General features: G+C 43.3%; 1 protein-coding gene across 1 annotated transcript in view; it reads right to left on the bottom strand.

Annotated features, from left to right (window-relative positions):
• Positions 1-13,462: 13,462 nt before the first annotated feature.
• Positions 13,463-19,393, bottom strand: part of LOC124307981 (uncharacterized) — a 65,278-nt gene continuing 59,347 nt past the window's right edge. The window contains exon 17 of the mRNA XM_046770234.1: positions 13,463-13,525. Within this exon, the coding sequence (XP_046626190.1) occupies positions 13,463-13,525 (63 nt within the window). The remainder of the gene's footprint in view (positions 13,526-19,393) is intronic.

Consider the following 19,393-nt stretch of genomic DNA (forward strand, 5'->3'; position numbering starts at 1 on the left):
ATATTGCAACAGCTTCGTGAATATTGAGCGATGTTAGGTCGAACGTATTATCAAAAAAACATGCAGCTTAACACGTATATCGAAGGTGTCGGAAAAAATGAGTAAACTCCCAAAAGAGTGGGTCGATTATGATCATCGACGTGGCAAGTAGAAGAACGGTTATAAAATACGCGACACGAAACACGATCGAAAAAGTATTATATCATGAAATGTAATAGAATCAACAATTATGCAAGGTATTATTACTTATAAACCGATTATTGAAAATCGTCGTGTACCGCAAATCCACGATAACGACACTCGAATGGTATTGTAAAATACAAACGACGACAATGATTACGATGAAAAATTGATATATATATATATTATTTTTTGTACGGAAATAAGAGCAGGCAAAGAATCGCAAGGTTAAATTTATCTCCGGCACTGTAAATAAATAAACTTCTCCACTGGTTTTCACTTCCAGTTTAGCAAGCCTCGTACGATAGCTTTAGAATTTCGTTTTCGTAAAAACTCGTCGCGATTTCTAACCGCCGCCGTCTCCGGACCCAGGTGAGACCCAATGTGGGCCGGGGGCCGTGCAGCACGGCTTCTGCTACTGCCGCCCGCCACAACGTGTAGCCAGGCTACTGAGGCACCCCTCAATCAACCCGAGGAGGACGACGACGAGCACGACCGCCACCCCCTTGACTACGCATGCGCCTCGACGAGGAGCGCCTCTGGTGATTCAATTGACCCTACATTTTGAATTCACGCACGCCGATCCGGTCGTACCGAAACGCGCTAATGCTTGTCTCTTGGAAGCCGTCCGGGCGCGGTCCTCGAGTCGGCGGCGTTAGCCTCGGAGATGCTGTAAGTCGTTTGACGGGGATGCGGATCGGCCACGAGGCCTGGGGCACGCGAGACGTGACGAGATTGAACCAGGCGGTGGCTTTTGTACGTGGCGGGAGCGTCGCGACGCGCGTTCAGCAAGTCCACGCGGCCATCTCCTCCATATTGATTTTCCTCGTCGGCCGCGTTCCACGGCCATATCCTCGTCGGCGCGGTTCGCGAAAACCACGCCGAACAATCTCCTCCCCTTCGTCCTTGCAGCAATAATTTTCTCGATCCTCCGCCAATTCCCGCGATGCGCCAGTTTCTTTTATTTTAATCGCTAAATTCAGGGGCGATGTTTTTCCACCCGCGACGTCAACGTCCGCGATCCCGACTTCGGGTATTGCGGAACGCGAGGATTGGCGGTAAACGGAGCTGCGGGTTACTAAAGGTGTTGAAAATACAACCTGCACCTCGGGGCTGAAAACGGAGCTGCTGAAGCAACTCGTTACGAGAATGCAGCGGGAAGTTTTTGCTCTGCCAAGCCACATTAGCGGGGTGGCGAATCTAGCCGAGGTGAGGAAAACTGCTACCTGCAGAGCTGATCTATGTAAGAGCTAGAGACGCGTTCCGCGCGCTGGAGCGAACGTCTTGGAATTTATAGCGTAGCTACGTTTCCGCTGCCATGGTTACGGGAGAAACTGGCGTCGCGGCCCACGCAAGAGGAGCTTTCAGAATTCTTGTTTTCCAATTTTCAAGATTTACTTTTCTTCCTGCCTCTTTTTTCCCCTCCCTCCGTCGTCTCCAAGGAAAAAGCTTAATTTCCAGCCGACATCCCCCTTATCTCTCAATGACGCGAGCAGTCGGATTTCGATCGAGCCACAGATAGACACTTTCGTTAATCACGCCCCCTGAACCCCTTGCTTTGGGTATTCCCGGTTGATTCTGCGAGGCAATCGTTGGTCACGCAGAGAACCAGAGCGGAGAATTAATTAATCAATGACGCCCGCACTTTGCTCCGCAGCCTCCCGTAGTCCTCTTCGATCCATCCGCGGCTGTGCGCCGTTAGACGTTTCAACCTGAGATGCGGAACAAGGTAGGTACACACCTGCGATCCTGGCTTATATACATACATAAGTTCTCCGCGTACGGAAAGCCGAGCGTTATTGGCTAATCGGCGTTTGTCCCGCACCCACGCTGTTCTCCTTGATAGTAATTACCTACATATAGATAACCAGGGATAATTAGCGACGAGTATCCCGCTTTGACTACGTCGCTACGTGTCTATCCGCGTTGATATTTGGCCAACAACAAGACCTGCAGCTGCGAATTAACAGTTGCATGGGCGTCTCCGGAACAGGTTACAGGAACAGGCGGTTACGCGTGATTATTTTTATTATTTCAGCTCCTAATTTCGAGAGAAAATTCGCCGAGTCGTTCGTTAGCGCTCAATTAATCAAGTACGAAGTTTCATTGGGACCAAGTCGGGACAGTAAAGCCAATTAAACTTTAACTCTCTATTTGAATTAATCATGCACCATTGAGTCTCGGCCACCGTGGATATAATTGTTGGAAAATCTTTATCGGCGTTCGAGAATTCTCGACGGATATTGATAAGAGGAGAGGAGAGGAGATGACACACAAACCGGGGAAAAACATGATGAGAGATGATATTCAAAGGTATCTATTTCAGAGGGACACGATCATTCGGGGGTATTGAATTCATTGCCGCGAAACTGACGAGGATCCCTCAAGGCTCAGTATCCGGAATACAGTTGATGCTTGTAGCGTGTCTGTACACGTAGTGCAACTCGTTGTCGGAATCGATCGCTATTACATATATATAAACGAACTTCTATTTATGCAATTAACGTACAGTTGAGTCAGAAGCGACTATAGTGTTATAACTGGAGTAGGTACTCGTGGAAATTCATTCATGCATTAACAATGGGATGAATATAACAGTTTTCAATAACTGTGAAACTTCGCGCGTGAACAGGGAGTAAAAAAATATTGTTGTAAAATACAATTTCGCCGCATTGTAATTAAGGACAAGTAAAAAGTCGCAGCCATCGTCGGTGTAGCCGTGAATTTCGTTCCCGATATCCCGAAAGCGACGGGATTGACTCGATAACTGCAGAGTTCCGTCTTTGCGGCCGATCCGTAGGGGTTGAATAATTGGTTCCCATCTCACGCGGCGCCTCAGTTCGCGCGACAGAATCGGGCTACGAATTTACCCGGAACATCAGGCGTCACGTATGCGAAGAATGACAATATCTTCGCGGCAGGAAATGTGCCAAGTATACGCGTGTGCTATAATATGCCAAATCATGAGACGCGAGGGCGTCAATAAAGGTGAGAAAATGTGGATCGAAAATACTCGGGGAAAATTTTCAGAGGTCGAATGTAAAACTGAGGAGGCAAGAAACTGAGAACTCATATAGCTGACGGCTCGTGCCGAGGGAAGAAGAAATTCCTATTCGTACAATACCTTGCGTTCCACTGCAATCAGAAGATCAAATACTAGCTGAGGAGCGATCTAGGCGACTTGATTCGCCCGCACGGCGGAATATTTCTCGGTTTCTCAGATCCGTACCTAAGTACAACCCGAGGAATAAAGTAAATCGCTCGACAAATGTTTCTCTCCTCCCATTTATTTTCCCGAAAAACATAATATCCCGTCGGTACAGGTTTCCTCGCTCAATCGTGCCACATGAAAGTCCATTTTCTTTCAACCCAACGTCCCCGATAATGCCCGAAAAACTTTTCCTCCCAGCTGGAATCCGAGTCGTACATTTAACGACACCGGGGCGCGATATGGGAAGGAAACTAGTCGTATCGCATTCTTATTACAGAGAGACACACCGAAAGATTCACTCCGTCCAGTTCCCGCCCATGATAATACTTGACAGATAATAAAAATAAAATGCTCTTTTACTCGCGAAACGTCAACCCAACGAGATCACGGTTATTGTTTTCAGATATCGGAAATAATCCTCTCCTCGATAACCTCGAGCGGTAACCCCGTTGATGTGATCCGCTGGATTTTCAAGGATAAGGACAAAGTGTCGTTGTTTTGAACACAGATTATGCAATTCCAAGTGAGTTTGAACAAAAAACTAGCAAGCTTATCGTATAAATTGACGAATATATGTATTATATAGGTACATTGTGTAAAGTATGTGAAAAAAATTTTTGTTTCTGCTACGGATTATGACCAGAGTCATACGGTTAGCCTGTTCCGAGTACTCGAGTACAAAAGCCTCAGCAATTTTCACACTCATTCGAATATGTCCATGCGCTCGCAAGCGGCTTACTTATTGTACGTACAGGACATAAAAGTAAGTAGACACGAGTCGGAGAAAGGAAGAGTGCTAATTGCCCGACGCTTAGTCGTGAAAACGTGGCTGCCATCAAGTTGAAATACGACTAGGGCTGGACTAAGTACCAAGACGTTATTATTCCCGGTGTTTTAACTTTCTCAGGGATCCTGCAGCTAAAGAGTTTTATGAAATTTTGGTATTTAAGCCTCTCGCAGGGATATTTTTCACCAAGAGTTCAGAAAAATTTCACCCCAACGAGTAATACGAGAAATATTCCAAACGTTTCGTTAATTTAGACATTTTTTTCATCCCCGGATGAAAATACTTGAGATTCAACGGAGCGAGGAGTTTCTCCTCGCCACATCGTGGTTCGGCTCCAAGGTTTTTCGATTCCCCTCATATTTTTTCTTCTTTTCCTCATCTTTCCGGTCGGTTTTTTTTTTCTTCTTCGAAAAACCAGTCGCCCAAACGACGGGCAATATATCTGAACGTGAACGTCGGCACACTCGAGTAAACGCGTGCCTCGTGTCCCGATGCTTCGCCCCTATTTTTTCGGCCCCCGCGCCGCGCTTTCATGACCTACAGCGTTTATTTCACGTGTGTCGGCGTGTATTGTTGTCCAGCCTCGAGCGTTTCAGCCTCAGCCACTTGAGCACGTTAAGACCACGGAAGAGTTCCTGCACCCGATGCAGAAGGAATACAAAATACGCGAATTGCCCGGAAACTGGCAACTTGTTATCACGATTATTTGTTTTTTTTTTTTTTCTTTTTTGTACCTCGTAAAAATCATTTGTTAAACCCTTTTTTCACCCAGTGACTGATGCGACTCAGATATATACCATCGGACCTATTTAATATTGCAGGCGTGTTTCAAGCGCAATGAGACGACGGGGGAAGGGTTAAAATATGAGAAAGGCAACGCCTTCACGACGCCTCAAGAGTTTCGGGAAAACGTGTAAGGAAAGAAAGGCAGGGAATGGAAGAGACTGGGAGAAGCTGTATTTTCGCGTAGGAGAGCTCGGGCTTCGGTGGAAAGCGAAATTCAAACGCGTAGGTAAGCAGCTCGAAGCTCGAGAATTATCGGACAATCTTTATGCGCGCGGCAAGTGTTTGCTCTAAATCTCACCAAGATTTTATCAAGGAAAGAAATCAAAGCGAAATATACAAATAAATCAACTCGACGCGTTTCGCTTAAGTCCCCGATAAATTTTCGCAAAGTACCCGCGATACGTATTTTTTCACCAATCGCACAGAGTGCTGTAGTTTACGCATGTCTGCGAGTACTATTTTAGATTACAAGTACTGCGAAATTGAATACAAGCTCAACGGCACGTCCCTGTTTTGAAAAATTTATGTACTTAATATGACGATGATTTGAGAACGACGTACTTGTATGAGTGCAAAATTCTATCTCGGATTTGTAGAGTGTACAAGGGCTAGAGTTCGTGTATCCTCTGCACGTTGGATGATTCTTTTTCCAACCTCGCAGACTATTTGTCTTGTTTTAGAAATGTTGTTGAATTCAAAGCGACGGTCACTTCTGAACGGCGATAAGTTTTGTGGGAAAAAACCAACTGAGGATATATCGAAATGAACGTGGACTCTTTCGTTGGACGCTTCTGAACAATAACGAATTTAATGCGTTTCGTGCAAGCTGGCCAAGCATGCGAGCCCCTAGAGCTGCACGTCAAGTATTATACGCATAGTTGGGGGTGAAAATTTCATTGGGGTGAAATTCTGTCCGTTGCAAGGTAGAAAAAAATCAGCACCGAGCCGAGTAGGTCTGGCTACAGGATATGCGGTTTTAAAACAGATCGCACAAGAACGAGGACCTGCTGCTGTTGACACGCTAAAGCGATATTTCAGCACGAAATGGTGAAGATCAAGTTCTCGCGTTGCGTTATTCGTTTGATCGTTAAGTCCAATTACTGCAGTGTAGCAAAGCAGCCATCTTTTTTAATAGCGGCAGAATTTCGCGGAGGGGTCTGTTGCTTGCGTTGTACTTATCTATAATTAACGGAGCTTTAAAGAAAACTTGAAGTTTACTTGACGCGGTTTAATAATATTTGTCTCGCGTCGATGGGGCGTAATATCCCCACGTCTCAGAGTCGGGGTCAAGTTCTTTACGAGAGTTAATACAGTGTCATTAGCGAACTCGTTCGTAACTTCGCAACTTAAACTGCGAAGACAGACACGGACGGATTAAGCTTCGGTAAATTTTCTCGTCGAACATGCTTTAATTTAATTTCCGAGTTACTTGATTTGTCTCGTGGAGGTAAGGAAGCAGCTCTGCAGCTCTAAAGTGGGGAAGGTAGTCAAAGGCAATTTGATTACCGAGTAAACAGTTGGTAAAGGAAAAAGCAAAACTTTCCCACGTCTGTTCAACTTCCTTAACATGTCTACGTGTATGTACTTCTAGGATCATTTCTTATCGTTGTGACCACGATATCGACCGGCGTGTTATTCCCGCTGAAGAAACACGATACCTCCTTAAAGGGTTCTCCCGTTTTTCCCACTCCCCGCGCGATCGACGTTCAAAGGTTTCTTTTCCTACGATACTGGTAAGAGCTTGAATTTTATTTTCACGAAACTCGGCTCTCTGCACATCGCGAGGTTCTTAATTTTCAGTTGATCGAATCAAATTTGGCATTCTTGGGGCATTCTTAAATTGCAAAGAAGAGATCCCTTCGTCCTGCGGACACAGCTATTCCATTCAAGACTAGTTGTAGAGAAAATAATAAAACATAATCAGGTAAAGAGAATATATTCAGCGAAATAATTCTACGAAGCTTGAACAATCATCCGTTGAACGTTCTCGAACAAATTATGTTTGGCGGAAGATGGCGAGTAAAAAAATCTTGAAATTATGGATAAAACAAGAAGGGTCGACGAACAAGAAATCTAGAATAAATCCATGATGGAGGAGACGACGAAGAAAGGAGGAAAAACTATACACGAAAAGTGGACGAAGGTGAAACATCGGCCCAGCCGAGAGCGAAGAGAGGCGAGGAAAAGTTGGCTCGTTGATGATATTTTCGTCCTTTTGCCGCGGTTCCCGCCGCGACAGCGTAATCCCATAAAAAGCAAACATTGCACCGTCCTGTCTGAGGGTTTAGGTATATGCAAACGTCGTTCTTCGCCCGTCTCGTCGACGAATTCATTTTAGCAGACTCGTATAATTCGCTTCCTTCAATTCAAACTGCACGTAAGCGACGTGTTGTAAATTCACGTCGCGATCAGCGCTTCGCGAGTAATTAAAACTTGGATGCGGACCATGAAACTAATCAAATATCCGCAGCCGGTGTCTTCGCCAAGATGTTGCGAGGCGTTGTGTATAAATCATTCGACCTTTGCTGGAGCGGTAAAATTCAGACCAGTGTCACAATTGAAGACCTTCCTTCCATCGTTCGTCGGCGGTTCTATTGTACCTGTAATACGGAATTCGTATTCGAAGAAGAGTTAGAAAATAGATGAAATCAATCCCATCCCATCTCTTGCACGGAAAATTTCCACCTCAGACTTACATATTCCCAGTCGCGATTTCCTCACCCCGCCCACGCTACCCACGGAGGGTTGGTTTAACGATTTGCATATATAACCTGTTACCCGCGTCGCGGCGACGAGCGAGCGAAGGACCCACGCGCAAAAGTGGACAGAGCGGAGAGCGGTATCGAGATTGGACCAGACGGGAGCCCGAAGGTTTGAATTTAACTAATGTATTCAAGAATTGCGTTCTGGGGTAATTTTAAGTCGCGTCTAAAGCCCCCGAAGGGTGGCGGGCGGCAAGGCCGATTAGTTTCCATAGCGGGCCCCGCGAGGCGTTCGTTGCGTCGTTCCCGATGCGTGAAAACGCAATTAAAGCGCGCCTTTCGGAGCACCTCGTGTGTGATTGAATTAACTTTACGTCAACGTCGTTACTGGACGACCAACCCTGCATGCGGGTACCATCTAGATACGGCATTACTCACCTTTAAAAGCAAGAGGGGAAAAAAAGAGGAGCTAAAATTTTTGTCATGTAAAAGTCTTTGACGGCTTATTTCATTCATTCCCTCCTTCCTTCCTTTCTTCCTTACAGTCATGCACTCGAGCTGTGCAATGCTGCGGGCTTATTGACACAGAGAGCTGACGGTTTGCACACGTTTGTGTAGTATGAAAATTGTTTTCGGCTAGCTGCCGGCTTTACGGTTGATGCTTACCGTTGCCCATGTCATAATATCGCTCACTCAACTTCTCCGCGTGCCCGGAGGCGCCGTGGTCTATTTTCACTGCAAGCTCAAGCTCAAGCTCAGGGCGCGCGTCGCGCGATGAACGACGTTGAGCATCGCAAAGCGTCGCTTTTACGGCAGATTATAAAGCACGGCTGTCACTGTCTCGACACACTAGTCGACCTTCTGTACGATACTCCGTTTATGGGTAAGGCCTCGAATCCGGGACGCAAAACTCCATTTTAACATCTTGATTCCTAAAACGTTTCGCGGTCGTATAAACGCGTCCCTGCGTTTTCTCACATCCGTTTCATCCCTCGCCGCAGACTCGACTATTCGAACGTCTTGGGTTGGGAATTTTTTGAAAAATACTCAATATTTCCCGCGATATATCAACGAGACAGTATCGTTCGTAGGTGATAAACGTCGACCCATCCGAGAAATTTACCAGTTACTCATCGTAGGAGGGAGGGTGTCTGCCTCCCGTCAGAAATCCGACACAAAGTATTTGTCAAGCTCAATACGGTGTATCCCAAGTATACATACACAAAAGTTATTTCTTGTAGCGAGTAAAAATATACAACAACGTACTGAAAAAGCGTAAAAATGATGAAAAAAATAATTTTCTAAAACTGTCGAATACATCGTTTGTCGAAAATCCAATACCCTTGAAGTACTTGGAACTTTGCAGTTGGAAATCGGGCTAGTAATTAACACATATGGTGCAATAAGGTACGCGGTATTGTCGCGTGACAGTTGAAAAAAACGGAAAAAAAAACCGAAAACCGACTCCGTGATACGAAACCAGATGTCACACCGCTGTATTTCAAACACTCCCGTTTCCGGCTTCAAGTGAGACCCACAATTATCGTGTTACCTATGTACCGCCGCGTATGCATCCGCGAATAATAACTTTTTTAATAACATATGTACGCACCCTCGAGTGACACGTTGACGATAATTACTCCGTGTTAAAGTACGATGCCGGATATTATGAACGAGACGCTTGCAGATGGCGTCGCGTCGCCCGGGAGATGCGGGTGAAATTATTCACTTCTTCCGGTATCGTATTTTCGCGAGCTTAAAGAATCCTTCATCTCCGTAAAACAATGCAACGTTGCGTCGCAACTCGTAACGATCGTTAAGAAAAGCGCGCAGCGTGATGACGAGGAATAAAGAAGAACTGATTTGACGAAAAAAGAAAAACGGCAAACTCGACACGGACAATCTGCAGCGTTGTCTTCATCCTCCCCGACGCTCCCCTTGATATCTCTATTAAATTCACATCCATCATTTTTCCGGGTCATTAGTCTTCGTGTCGTGTGTATTCCTCGCCTTTTCACTACCGTGTATACTTAATACACGCCGATGTTAAAACCGCGAGATTAGCTAGATAAAGACGGACAATCCGGATGACGCGTGGGTGTGAACGCGGAAGGCGACACGACATCTTATCCGGTTAGTTTTAAGTGAAATGTATTAGCAAGGTTGGACGTGTTCAAAGAATTAGGTACAACCACGTTGCGAGTTCCAAGGAAAAATATCACGCTGAGTTTCCGCCAAGTTCCACCTTGTTTCTTTTTACGCGATGTTAAACTTTTCTACGTCTTATTCATTTTATTGGGTCTGAATAGTATAATCGACAAGTTCAACCTGGCACCAGTTTTTGACGAAATACACGCAGTTCGATTGATCTTTTTCTCTTTCTTCGTTCTGTTAAATCCTGCTGCGAGTGAGTTTCGATATCGCTTCGGTGCGAGTAAATTTCAACAATGCGGTTTTAATCCTGAGCGCGATAGCAGATAAAGCGAGAGCTTCTGCGTTGGATTTAATTCCTGTATTTAGGTGAAATTGAGTTGAACGAAATGCTCGGAAATTCGCGGTCTGTGTATAGCCAATTTGAAGTTTACCAACTTCGCATGCGCATTTACGTCTCAACATATATAGTTTATTACTGTATATATATATACATATATATATATACGTATATGTAATATGTATACAGTACATAAATACATGCTATATGTACGTTGGGATGCAATTTGCGCAGTTGAATGCTTTGAGCGAGTCGAATACCGCACTCGCCGGCAGAAATTACGATTTATGGAATCTTCAAATTAAATTTACACCACAGTCGCAACGTTATGTTATACACGAGGCAGAAATATCCGGTATACCTTGAAATTCCACAGAGGGTTATGATCCGCATCAATTATGATGATGAAATCAAAGGAACATCAAAATAAGGGTGTAATCCTGGCGCGTTCGGCGAGGCGAGCTTTTCGGACGGTAAGTACCCACATCAAATGCATTCGCTGATCTCGAATTCCACCAAGGAGCAATTACCATCGCCTGCATTAATCAGCCGATAGCTGCAAGTCTAACGTTTACAGATTCAACGGTATGCATAAGTGATTTAGGACCAAGGGTCGATTTGGAATTCCGTTTGATTTCGGTTAAATGCACGATCAGAATCGGGACCGAGATGATATTGCAAATATTAAATGGACCCTTCGACGCCGAGGTACCTTTGCGAAAACGTGCCAATACTTCATCGTTTTTCTATGATACGCGTATATATTAAACGGATAACACAACCGACGTACCAACTCGATTCGTCGCTGAAATCGTTGAGTAATTCAGGTTGAGAAATAAAACTTAATTGAGGCGAATCTTCGACAAGTCCCGCTACGTTAGCAGAAGCGACTCTTGATTGTTAACATTTCCAAGGTGATTTATTGTCTGCTAAACGATCCGTACATTTGAGTAAAATTTCCCGCGCATTATCGGAACCTAAATTATATTGAAAAAACGCCGCGTCACTCAGCCGTAATTGATTATTAATTTGAAACTGAATTCAAAGAAAAATTGTCTTAGATATTGACTTGTGTAAGAAATTTTCAGCCACGTAAAAGCTACGGGGATCAGTGAATAACGCAAAGTGCTACGAGAGAGATAAACAAGCGTGAAAATAAAATGTGAAAAGCTCGTCAGTTGAATGCGAGAAAGCTTTCTCGGCTGGCTTCTTCGATTGCCGTCAATTGTCGATGTGAGAAAGTGTCGCCAAAAATAATTCGACGAGTGAAATCACGCGATTCAATGGCCCGGGATCTTTGAATGCTTGCGTACTGTTCCAATTAATACCGTTGAAAGAAGAAATCTCCACGGGGGGGATATTTTCACGAATAAGCGTTAGAACTTGAAAAATTATGGCTCCAGGGTATCGCAAGGAACTTCCAGAGGGCCTCTTCAACTCCGAGAGGGATTCTGGCTCCGGGCTGATACGTAGCCTTGGCGAGATTAAAATCAATATGAGAAAAGAACACGAGAGATGAAGAGTTGAAATAGCGTAGACAAACATTGGGTTTCGTTAAATCTTCTGAACCGTATACAGGCAAGAATTGTTTAATATTTTTTGTCCGAAGTACATCGTCCAAGTTAATTTTTATTGCACAATATTATTTCAGCTCGATTCAACGTTGAAGCAGCGTAATTAAGAGAATAATAAGAAAGAAAGTTTCGCGTTATTTTTCTTGAGGTTGAAAAAAGCACGAAAGTCCAATATCTTGGACCTCGGTCTGGTTCACGGAGGCGAGCGGAGGGAGCGAATTTCAGTAAATTTGATCGGAGTAAATTAGACATGTGAACCTTAATAAATCCGCAAGATATTCAGACCACGTTTACGGCCCCGCGTCGTTTTCGGGTTTCCGGGACGCCTGAAATGGGGAAAGAAACGGCTGCAAGACGTCGGTTCATAAATTGCATAATTTTCCTTCCCTCGAATCAACCGGGCTTCTGATGTAATCCGCGCATAAAACCTGTCCGCTTTCCAGGACACGAGCTGCAGGATGTTGTCCTCGAAACACCGGCCAGGCAATGATAATAAAGTGCGAGGGCCGCGTCGCGGCAAAGGCGTTAAAAGTCCGGCACATTTCGGCCTCGCGCAGAGCATTATGCATGAATATTTAAAAACTCATACATCACATACACGTCGTATTAAATTCCTTTCGAACTCATGTCGGCGCCGCTCCGTCTGCGTTATATACGTGAATTTATGTGCAGTAAACGTGAACGTACGCGAGGGAATTTATACAATATCAATGTGTACAGCACGGTATTTACTGACCATATTTTATCGTGGATGGATGAAGAGAGAGAGAGAGAGAGCGATAAAGAGAGCAGGAGGAAAAGAGCGCCCGGAGCAGATATCCATTCGCAAACAATTTCTACGCCAAGTGTTTGCCGGAAGTTGTGAAAGGAAAAGTACTTCGGAAAAGTTTCCCTCTGTATAAAAGCTTAATGCTTTTACCGAATATCGGTCAAGGCTGTTACACGGACGGTGAATCGGAGGAGTCTCAATCGGTTTTCGCTCACGCAGAAGATGCGAAAACTGAGCCTCGTCCTGATAGATTTTGCGCGAATATAGAATATTCGCAGAGAATACAGTGGGTGGTGAATTTTGTCTGTAAAATAGAGAATATTGGTTGAGGCTCGGGTTCTGTAGCAGGCGCGTGGGATTGTCGGTAAGCAAAGTTACGCAGTTCAGCCGGCTGCCAAAGCTTGAGAAATGCCTCAGCTTCTGGAGCTTCAGACAGTGTTTGCGATCCTTCGACGTAGAAGAGGGCAAACCGTACTCTCTGTTCGTCAAAATTAATTAACGTAATCAAACCATCTGTCCGTTTGATCCACCAGCGTGGAATAAATTCGTACGCACTGCGCGTCACTCAGCAGCAGAAACTACGCGTACACGGCGTTGCCCGTAAGTATAACTCAATTCCAGAGAAAGGTGGGAGAGATTTTTCAACGATAAGGATGTTACACTTAATTTCAACGTCACGCTATCCGTCGACATCACCGAACGTTTGGACGACACGCTAAAATGTCGTTTATCGGCTACGATGTTCGACACAAATTTTTCAATAGGTGATACCCGTTGAACAATAAAGAGTACTTGTATCGTTACACACTCTTGGCGTAAGTTTAACGATATTTTGATGCCGGTGCATTAAACCGGCATCCTCGCAGATCGATCGTTATATTTTAATGGCAAAACATTGTGCTGAAAAACGAGAATTTAAACGTATAAAACTGATAAAAAAACAGTCAATGGAACAACGAGACTTACCCACCGGATGTGAAAATGAAACGTTGCAGGGCAAATAGGTAACTGTCGTAATTACTCACCTGAAACAAAAAATATTTTCGATTAGTACACGCATGTCAAATTTTACAAGCCTACAGTGCGCACGTCTTTACATCTGTGTATTACTCCCGGATTGGAAAGCTTGTCGATGGAATTACATTGCCCACGTGCATCAACGAGGAAGTAATTTAATGTGATTGAATTTATTTTATCCGAAGGATTTATCGCCTCGAGCTACGCTTTTGCTACGAGAACGGTGAACGTACCGTGCGCAGCTGGTTTCGAGCAGTTTCGTAAGCTTGGGTAAAAAATTTACTTTCGCATTACTAGCTGCGCCGGTACTGTAAGGCAAAAAAAATTATCTTGCAATGAAGCTGAATTCACAAAACATTTTAAACAAAAATGAAAGATTGAATAGAACCTGCCTCGGATGATTCTTTACATCGACGTTTGTAATTCACTGTTTAGAAGGGAGAAGTGAATTAATTGATCGAGGGTGACGTATAAATATTTTGATAGGTTTGATTAGTTGAAATAATATTCATAATTATTTATGAATTCCAGAAAGATGGAAGGCTTTCGTTACAGGGTAAAGTGAATACTATGAATAATATTTACAAATATAATAGCTTGCTTTGCCCGAGGTCAATATTTGATAAATTTCAAATACACATATTGCCCGATACATCCATCTCTCAATGAAGAGATGTGATATTCGTTTAAACGAACGATGGGATTTCATCGTACTAATGGGTAATACAAATACATATGCACGTCGAAAAAATTTTGCAAAGTGATTTTTTTAGATCAGGTAGAGTTTCTCCAACCACTTGGTTTGGTAGGTTGATACATGATCCAAAGATATTACGGAAGATAGCCTTTGAAACAGACCAGTTAAATCTCAGAAGTATTAATTTTTATTTCTCCGAAATCATGTGCGATATGTTCACGTGCCAGGTTAATTTTAGCTTCGCACAGATTTATGGGTCTTTCTCAGTCGCACCGTTCATCCATTTTCACTCCTTTCACTATCCTTCAACCGATTCATTGACAGCGACGCGCACATATGACAAATTTCATATTTTACAACCTTAACTATCCGTGAACTGGACTAATTCAATAACTTCTTCGTTCGCTTATTCAATGGCGAAAAAGGGGGGGAAGAGGAATATTCGTTAAAATTAATCTACTCTCTGCATCCACGTATCTGTTAAGATACAGAAATTTTGTAAATAGTAAAAACAAAGATAACTGTTCTGTCATCTCAGCCCGCAAAGTCTTGACATTTTCTTCAGTGAGAAAATACCGCACCGAGCCGTTAGATGCGAGTCGCAAAACGTAATGTACGTATGTATCGCTTCCGACGAAATGATGTTTTAGAAATTTGCAACACACGTCATGGAAACCCCCATAAGTAAAGGTGGTGTTTGATTTTCTAAAGGAAGAAACGGAGTTCCCATATTCCGTTGAATTCATTATCCACGCGACGATCAAACCGTTGACTCCAATCCAGAATCATACGTACATGCCATTCCCGTTATACGCATTGGGGTGAAAAGTAAAAAAACCCCTTTTTCGGCAAGATTTATATACATGTTCCAGCGACGAAGATGCCGCTGTAGCTGACGTGGGTATCGCGAACAAATACCTTTGACCTTCCACTTCCGCTTCTGCCTCGGAGACATCGACGTTAACCATTGTCTGCAGAATCCGTGGGCGGAACATGAAATAATATTAACGTGGAAAATTCTGAATAATAAGTACACAACAGTGGCCGATACGTAGAGACAACACCCTGGAGCGTCTTCCAGGTGTACGAAAGTTCCCTCGACCAAAGAATATACCCAGAGAAATTAGCCGACCAAAAAAAGCACGCGGAGCCGAACAAAGACTCGTTCTTTCCTTCCATGTCTTTTTCTTCTCGGCATCTACTGCTGATTGGCAAAGTCAAACTAACTCCCACGGTTATCGAGGTATGCGAGTCAGGATAGAAAAAGAAAAAGAGATGACATCCAAGAGATGCCTCATTTCACTGGATTATTTAGTATCTTGGTCGTTGCAGAAATCAAAGAAAAAAAAATAAAAAAAATATGACACCACCAAGAAATAAGAGAAAAAACATACACGAAAAATAATAAATCGATTGTGGGAGAGGGAAATGGTTTTCGTGAATTCTGTAATCATAAGGAAAGTTACGATGGTGTATGGAAATGGGTTTATCGACAGCCTAGCTTTTGCCATTTCATGCCTGCTACCGCGGTTGCCCGCCCCTAAAATTTGTATACCTCATTCGCTTTAAACTGTTGCTGAAACTGAAAATTTACGCTCACCCAAGGCTTGTGATTTTAGCAACATTCCGCGCAATCAATTACCTAATATTCAAGGGTTTTGGGTTTAAAAAAATTCAAAGTCGGTAATTAACTCTCTTTTTTTCCCCCATCTCCTAGCGCAACCAGTATAAAAGACAGGCTGCAGCCACGATATTGAATAGATGCCGCGGATTCCTGCACTTCAAGGATATTCAAGCCCTCTCAACAGAATGTCAGTTTATTACAGCAGCAAAACCGCAGAAATTTCCAGCCAACGAATCACGGATTATTATTATCACGTTTTTCGACCCTCGTTAAAGAAAATTGGGTCAAAATTGTGACTCGACAAATTGCGTAATTACACCGCGAGAATCTGGGAACGAATCCACCCATTCAGAAATGGAAATGGGCATATAGACGGTTAGTGAAAATTGGGTAAGAAAAAAGCTTTTGCGATTTGCGCATTAGGCACGGGACGCGTTCCTTTTTCAGTTCTGAAAATAGAGAAAGCAGGCAACACTTTGCACGGATTGGTCAAGACGCCTCGAGGAATCAGATTTTGACTACACTTCCGTACGAATCCCTCGGGATTCCGACGCGGGTTCGCGCTACCTGCAATTTATCGAACGATAAACCGTCCTCGAGATGAGAAAAAGACGGGGGCTTACAGCTGCAGCATCCTAAGCGCAATCTACGTCTGCCCCTAATACCTACTTGACCTCTGCAACTTGCAGGGTTATACATAAAGACACTAACGATAAATACACTCCTGAACCCGGGTACACGAAGCGTCGCTTAAACTCGTTTCGCAGATTTATCGTAATTACTAAGCACTCTCAGAAATTTTTTCAGTTTTAACCCTGGAACGCATGTACGGGGTCGTAAACCACCCAGCCGTCTTTTAAGCTGCGCTCTTAAGCTTAAAATTGACATTATCCGCCCGGACCTGTGACCGTAATTCAGTTTCACTATCTGGCCCTGAGGCTTAGGCAGGCGATAGCATCAGCTACTCGTTCGTCATTACGTAAAAGAATTGAAAACAACAGCTGGGGTTGCTAACTTCCCCGCTCTGTAGCCGCCGTTGGTGCTTCGTGGCGTTAAGTGAATTTTACTTTTTCACTCAAATCAAAATATTTTAATTGTTATTACGTAATTTAAGCGTCGATAGTCACGTGCATGATCAAATACCATACACTTCACATGCCGAAGCAATTTTCTCCGTGAACTTGGACGCTTTATAAACAATGTACGCTACTTTATTTTTTTTACGTCAACTCGGAAAATGGCTCAAACATGCAACATAGCCGTTTACATTGTTGCCTTCGCGCTACTGCAATCGAATTAGTTATGCGATTCTTTCCACAATTTATTATTATTAACTATATACTATTTTTAAAATAAAAAAACATGAAAATATATCAAAACCCCTTACACACAATTTTTTGTTACGTTTCTATTGACTTTTTTCATATTTCCGTACTCCGTATTTTTTCCATTTTAATATCCCGAAATAAATGTACTTCTTCAGCAGAACGTAGGAATAATAATTTTTTCCTGATAGTGTGATGTATCTTTTTAAAAATCGCCTATGAAATTTGGAAATCGGTTCATTACAAAAAAAGATATCGAGATTTTGTTAGAAAAATGACGTTCTTGCCGTTCTTTTGCCACTTTTTGGTAGTTAATTGATTTTTTGCCAAATAAACTTCAAACAAATTGGATTCGCTCCTCACCAGTCGCTTCCTTATTGAAAAAACGAAAAGATGTTATGTACTTACGAGCCCCATTATTGCTCTTGGATCGATTTTACGTACGAGAGACGCGTGCGGTTATTACCAACCCCGCTCATGCGCTACAAGGTAGAAAAAAAGATACGTATATGTTCTAGGGTTAACAAACGTCGATTTTCAAAGGCAAGCTGTTAGGGTGATCACAAGGAGCGAAGAATTTACAAGAAAAATATGATTCCGGTTAGTCGAAAGCATCTGTACCTATACGGCTGTATGACTGGCACGTTAAAAAATTTCACTTTGGTTCATTAATTCGCTCATTCATCCGGTAGAACGCAATCAAACTTCAAGCTGAAACATATTCACGTTAGTCAAGTCAGCCATCTGCGAATGCAATGCCGGCTTGGAGGCTTCAAAGATCGAAATTTCAAGTGCGTCGCAAAGGTTGGCAGTCGATGGTACTTTTCGCGCAACATCGAGAATCAAAAGAACCTAAATCTTCAAGCAAAAGGATGTGCGTTTTTTATGATTGCAAAAATGAATTGAGAATCATCGAACTACCGATCTGATTTCCCTCTTCAAATTCCCACAAATTAAGAAAAACAAAAAAAAAAAAAAAAAAAATGGCGTCATGTTCGTATAAATTTCGGCACGCTCAACGAGGTCGAACCGGTTATTTATACGAACTCTTTGTCGAGTTTCCTTTCCAAGTTGACTGAGTCCAACAATTGAGATAACTGGACGCGGAGAATCTGCGCGCACAAAGCGATATCTCGACTGACCTACTCTGCTAATCGCCGCGCGCGTGTTTCCTTACGTACGTGTAAGAGCCGAGGGGATATTTCTTCCGAGGGGCATGGGAGTGGGGAATTTTCTTCCCTGCTCGTGCTTTCTTCCCGTTGCCAAGTTGTGTACGCCCTCTTCGAGGTACGGTTAACGATATCCGTTACCGATCCTTCGGGATACCTTTTTCTTCAGCGTGGTTTTAACGACGAGAACCGGCGACTTGCAAGCTTGACCACCGTATGCTCTGCATGTCTCACGACGATAAAGGAAACCAATGGAAATAAACCGTAAGTAACTACACTGTAATAAATGTGTCGTAACTTCTGAATAAAATTATCTCGACGGAGAATGAACTCGTTATAGGTGGAAATTTATCGTCATATTTCGGGTAACGATGAGTGAAACATTACAGTAATTCAGTTTATCGCAAAAACATTCAAGAAGGCCTAGCTGGGAGATTGAAACTTTACATGTAAGTCGCTGGAAATCGGAGAAGTAGAGAAATCACTCTGTCTGCGAGTGTTTTCAGCTTTGTAAAACACAACGGGCGGTGATTGTAGTTGAAATTGTACAACAGCTTCACGAAAAATCAAAAGCCCGGTGCTCTCTTTTAAACGGATAGGGCCATTAATATCGCAACTTCAAGTTTAACAGGGAAACTCGATACAATCCGTGGCAGAGCGTTTCACGCCGGTCTGCGAGTTTTACTTTTGAGAGAAGAGCTGCCTCTGTCGGGATAACATTACTATTCTTTTCAGCGAAATGGCTCAGTACTGAAAAAGAATTGACTAATATCTCCGTAGTCGAGGAAATCTCTTGTGATTCTGCGAGTGTCTTGACTCGAACGAAGAATGAAATGTTGAGTGTATGCCGTCGAAGCTTGCGGAGTAAACGAGTAGCGGTTGACGTGCCCGCGTAAAATTAGTCAAAAATGGATAACAAATCTAACGAGATTTTAACGAGAGGATTACATGAGTCGGAGCGTAAGCGTGGACCATGAAATAACGTACACGTATAATGCATGTATGTATATCCATTAAAATACGCGCGGCTCTTCAGTCAGAATAAATTTTCTTCCGAACTA

This window comes from Neodiprion virginianus, chromosome 6 (assembly GCF_021901495.1).
Source record: "Neodiprion virginianus isolate iyNeoVirg1 chromosome 6, iyNeoVirg1.1, whole genome shotgun sequence".
Taxonomy (NCBI): domain Eukaryota; kingdom Metazoa; phylum Arthropoda; class Insecta; order Hymenoptera; family Diprionidae; genus Neodiprion; species Neodiprion virginianus.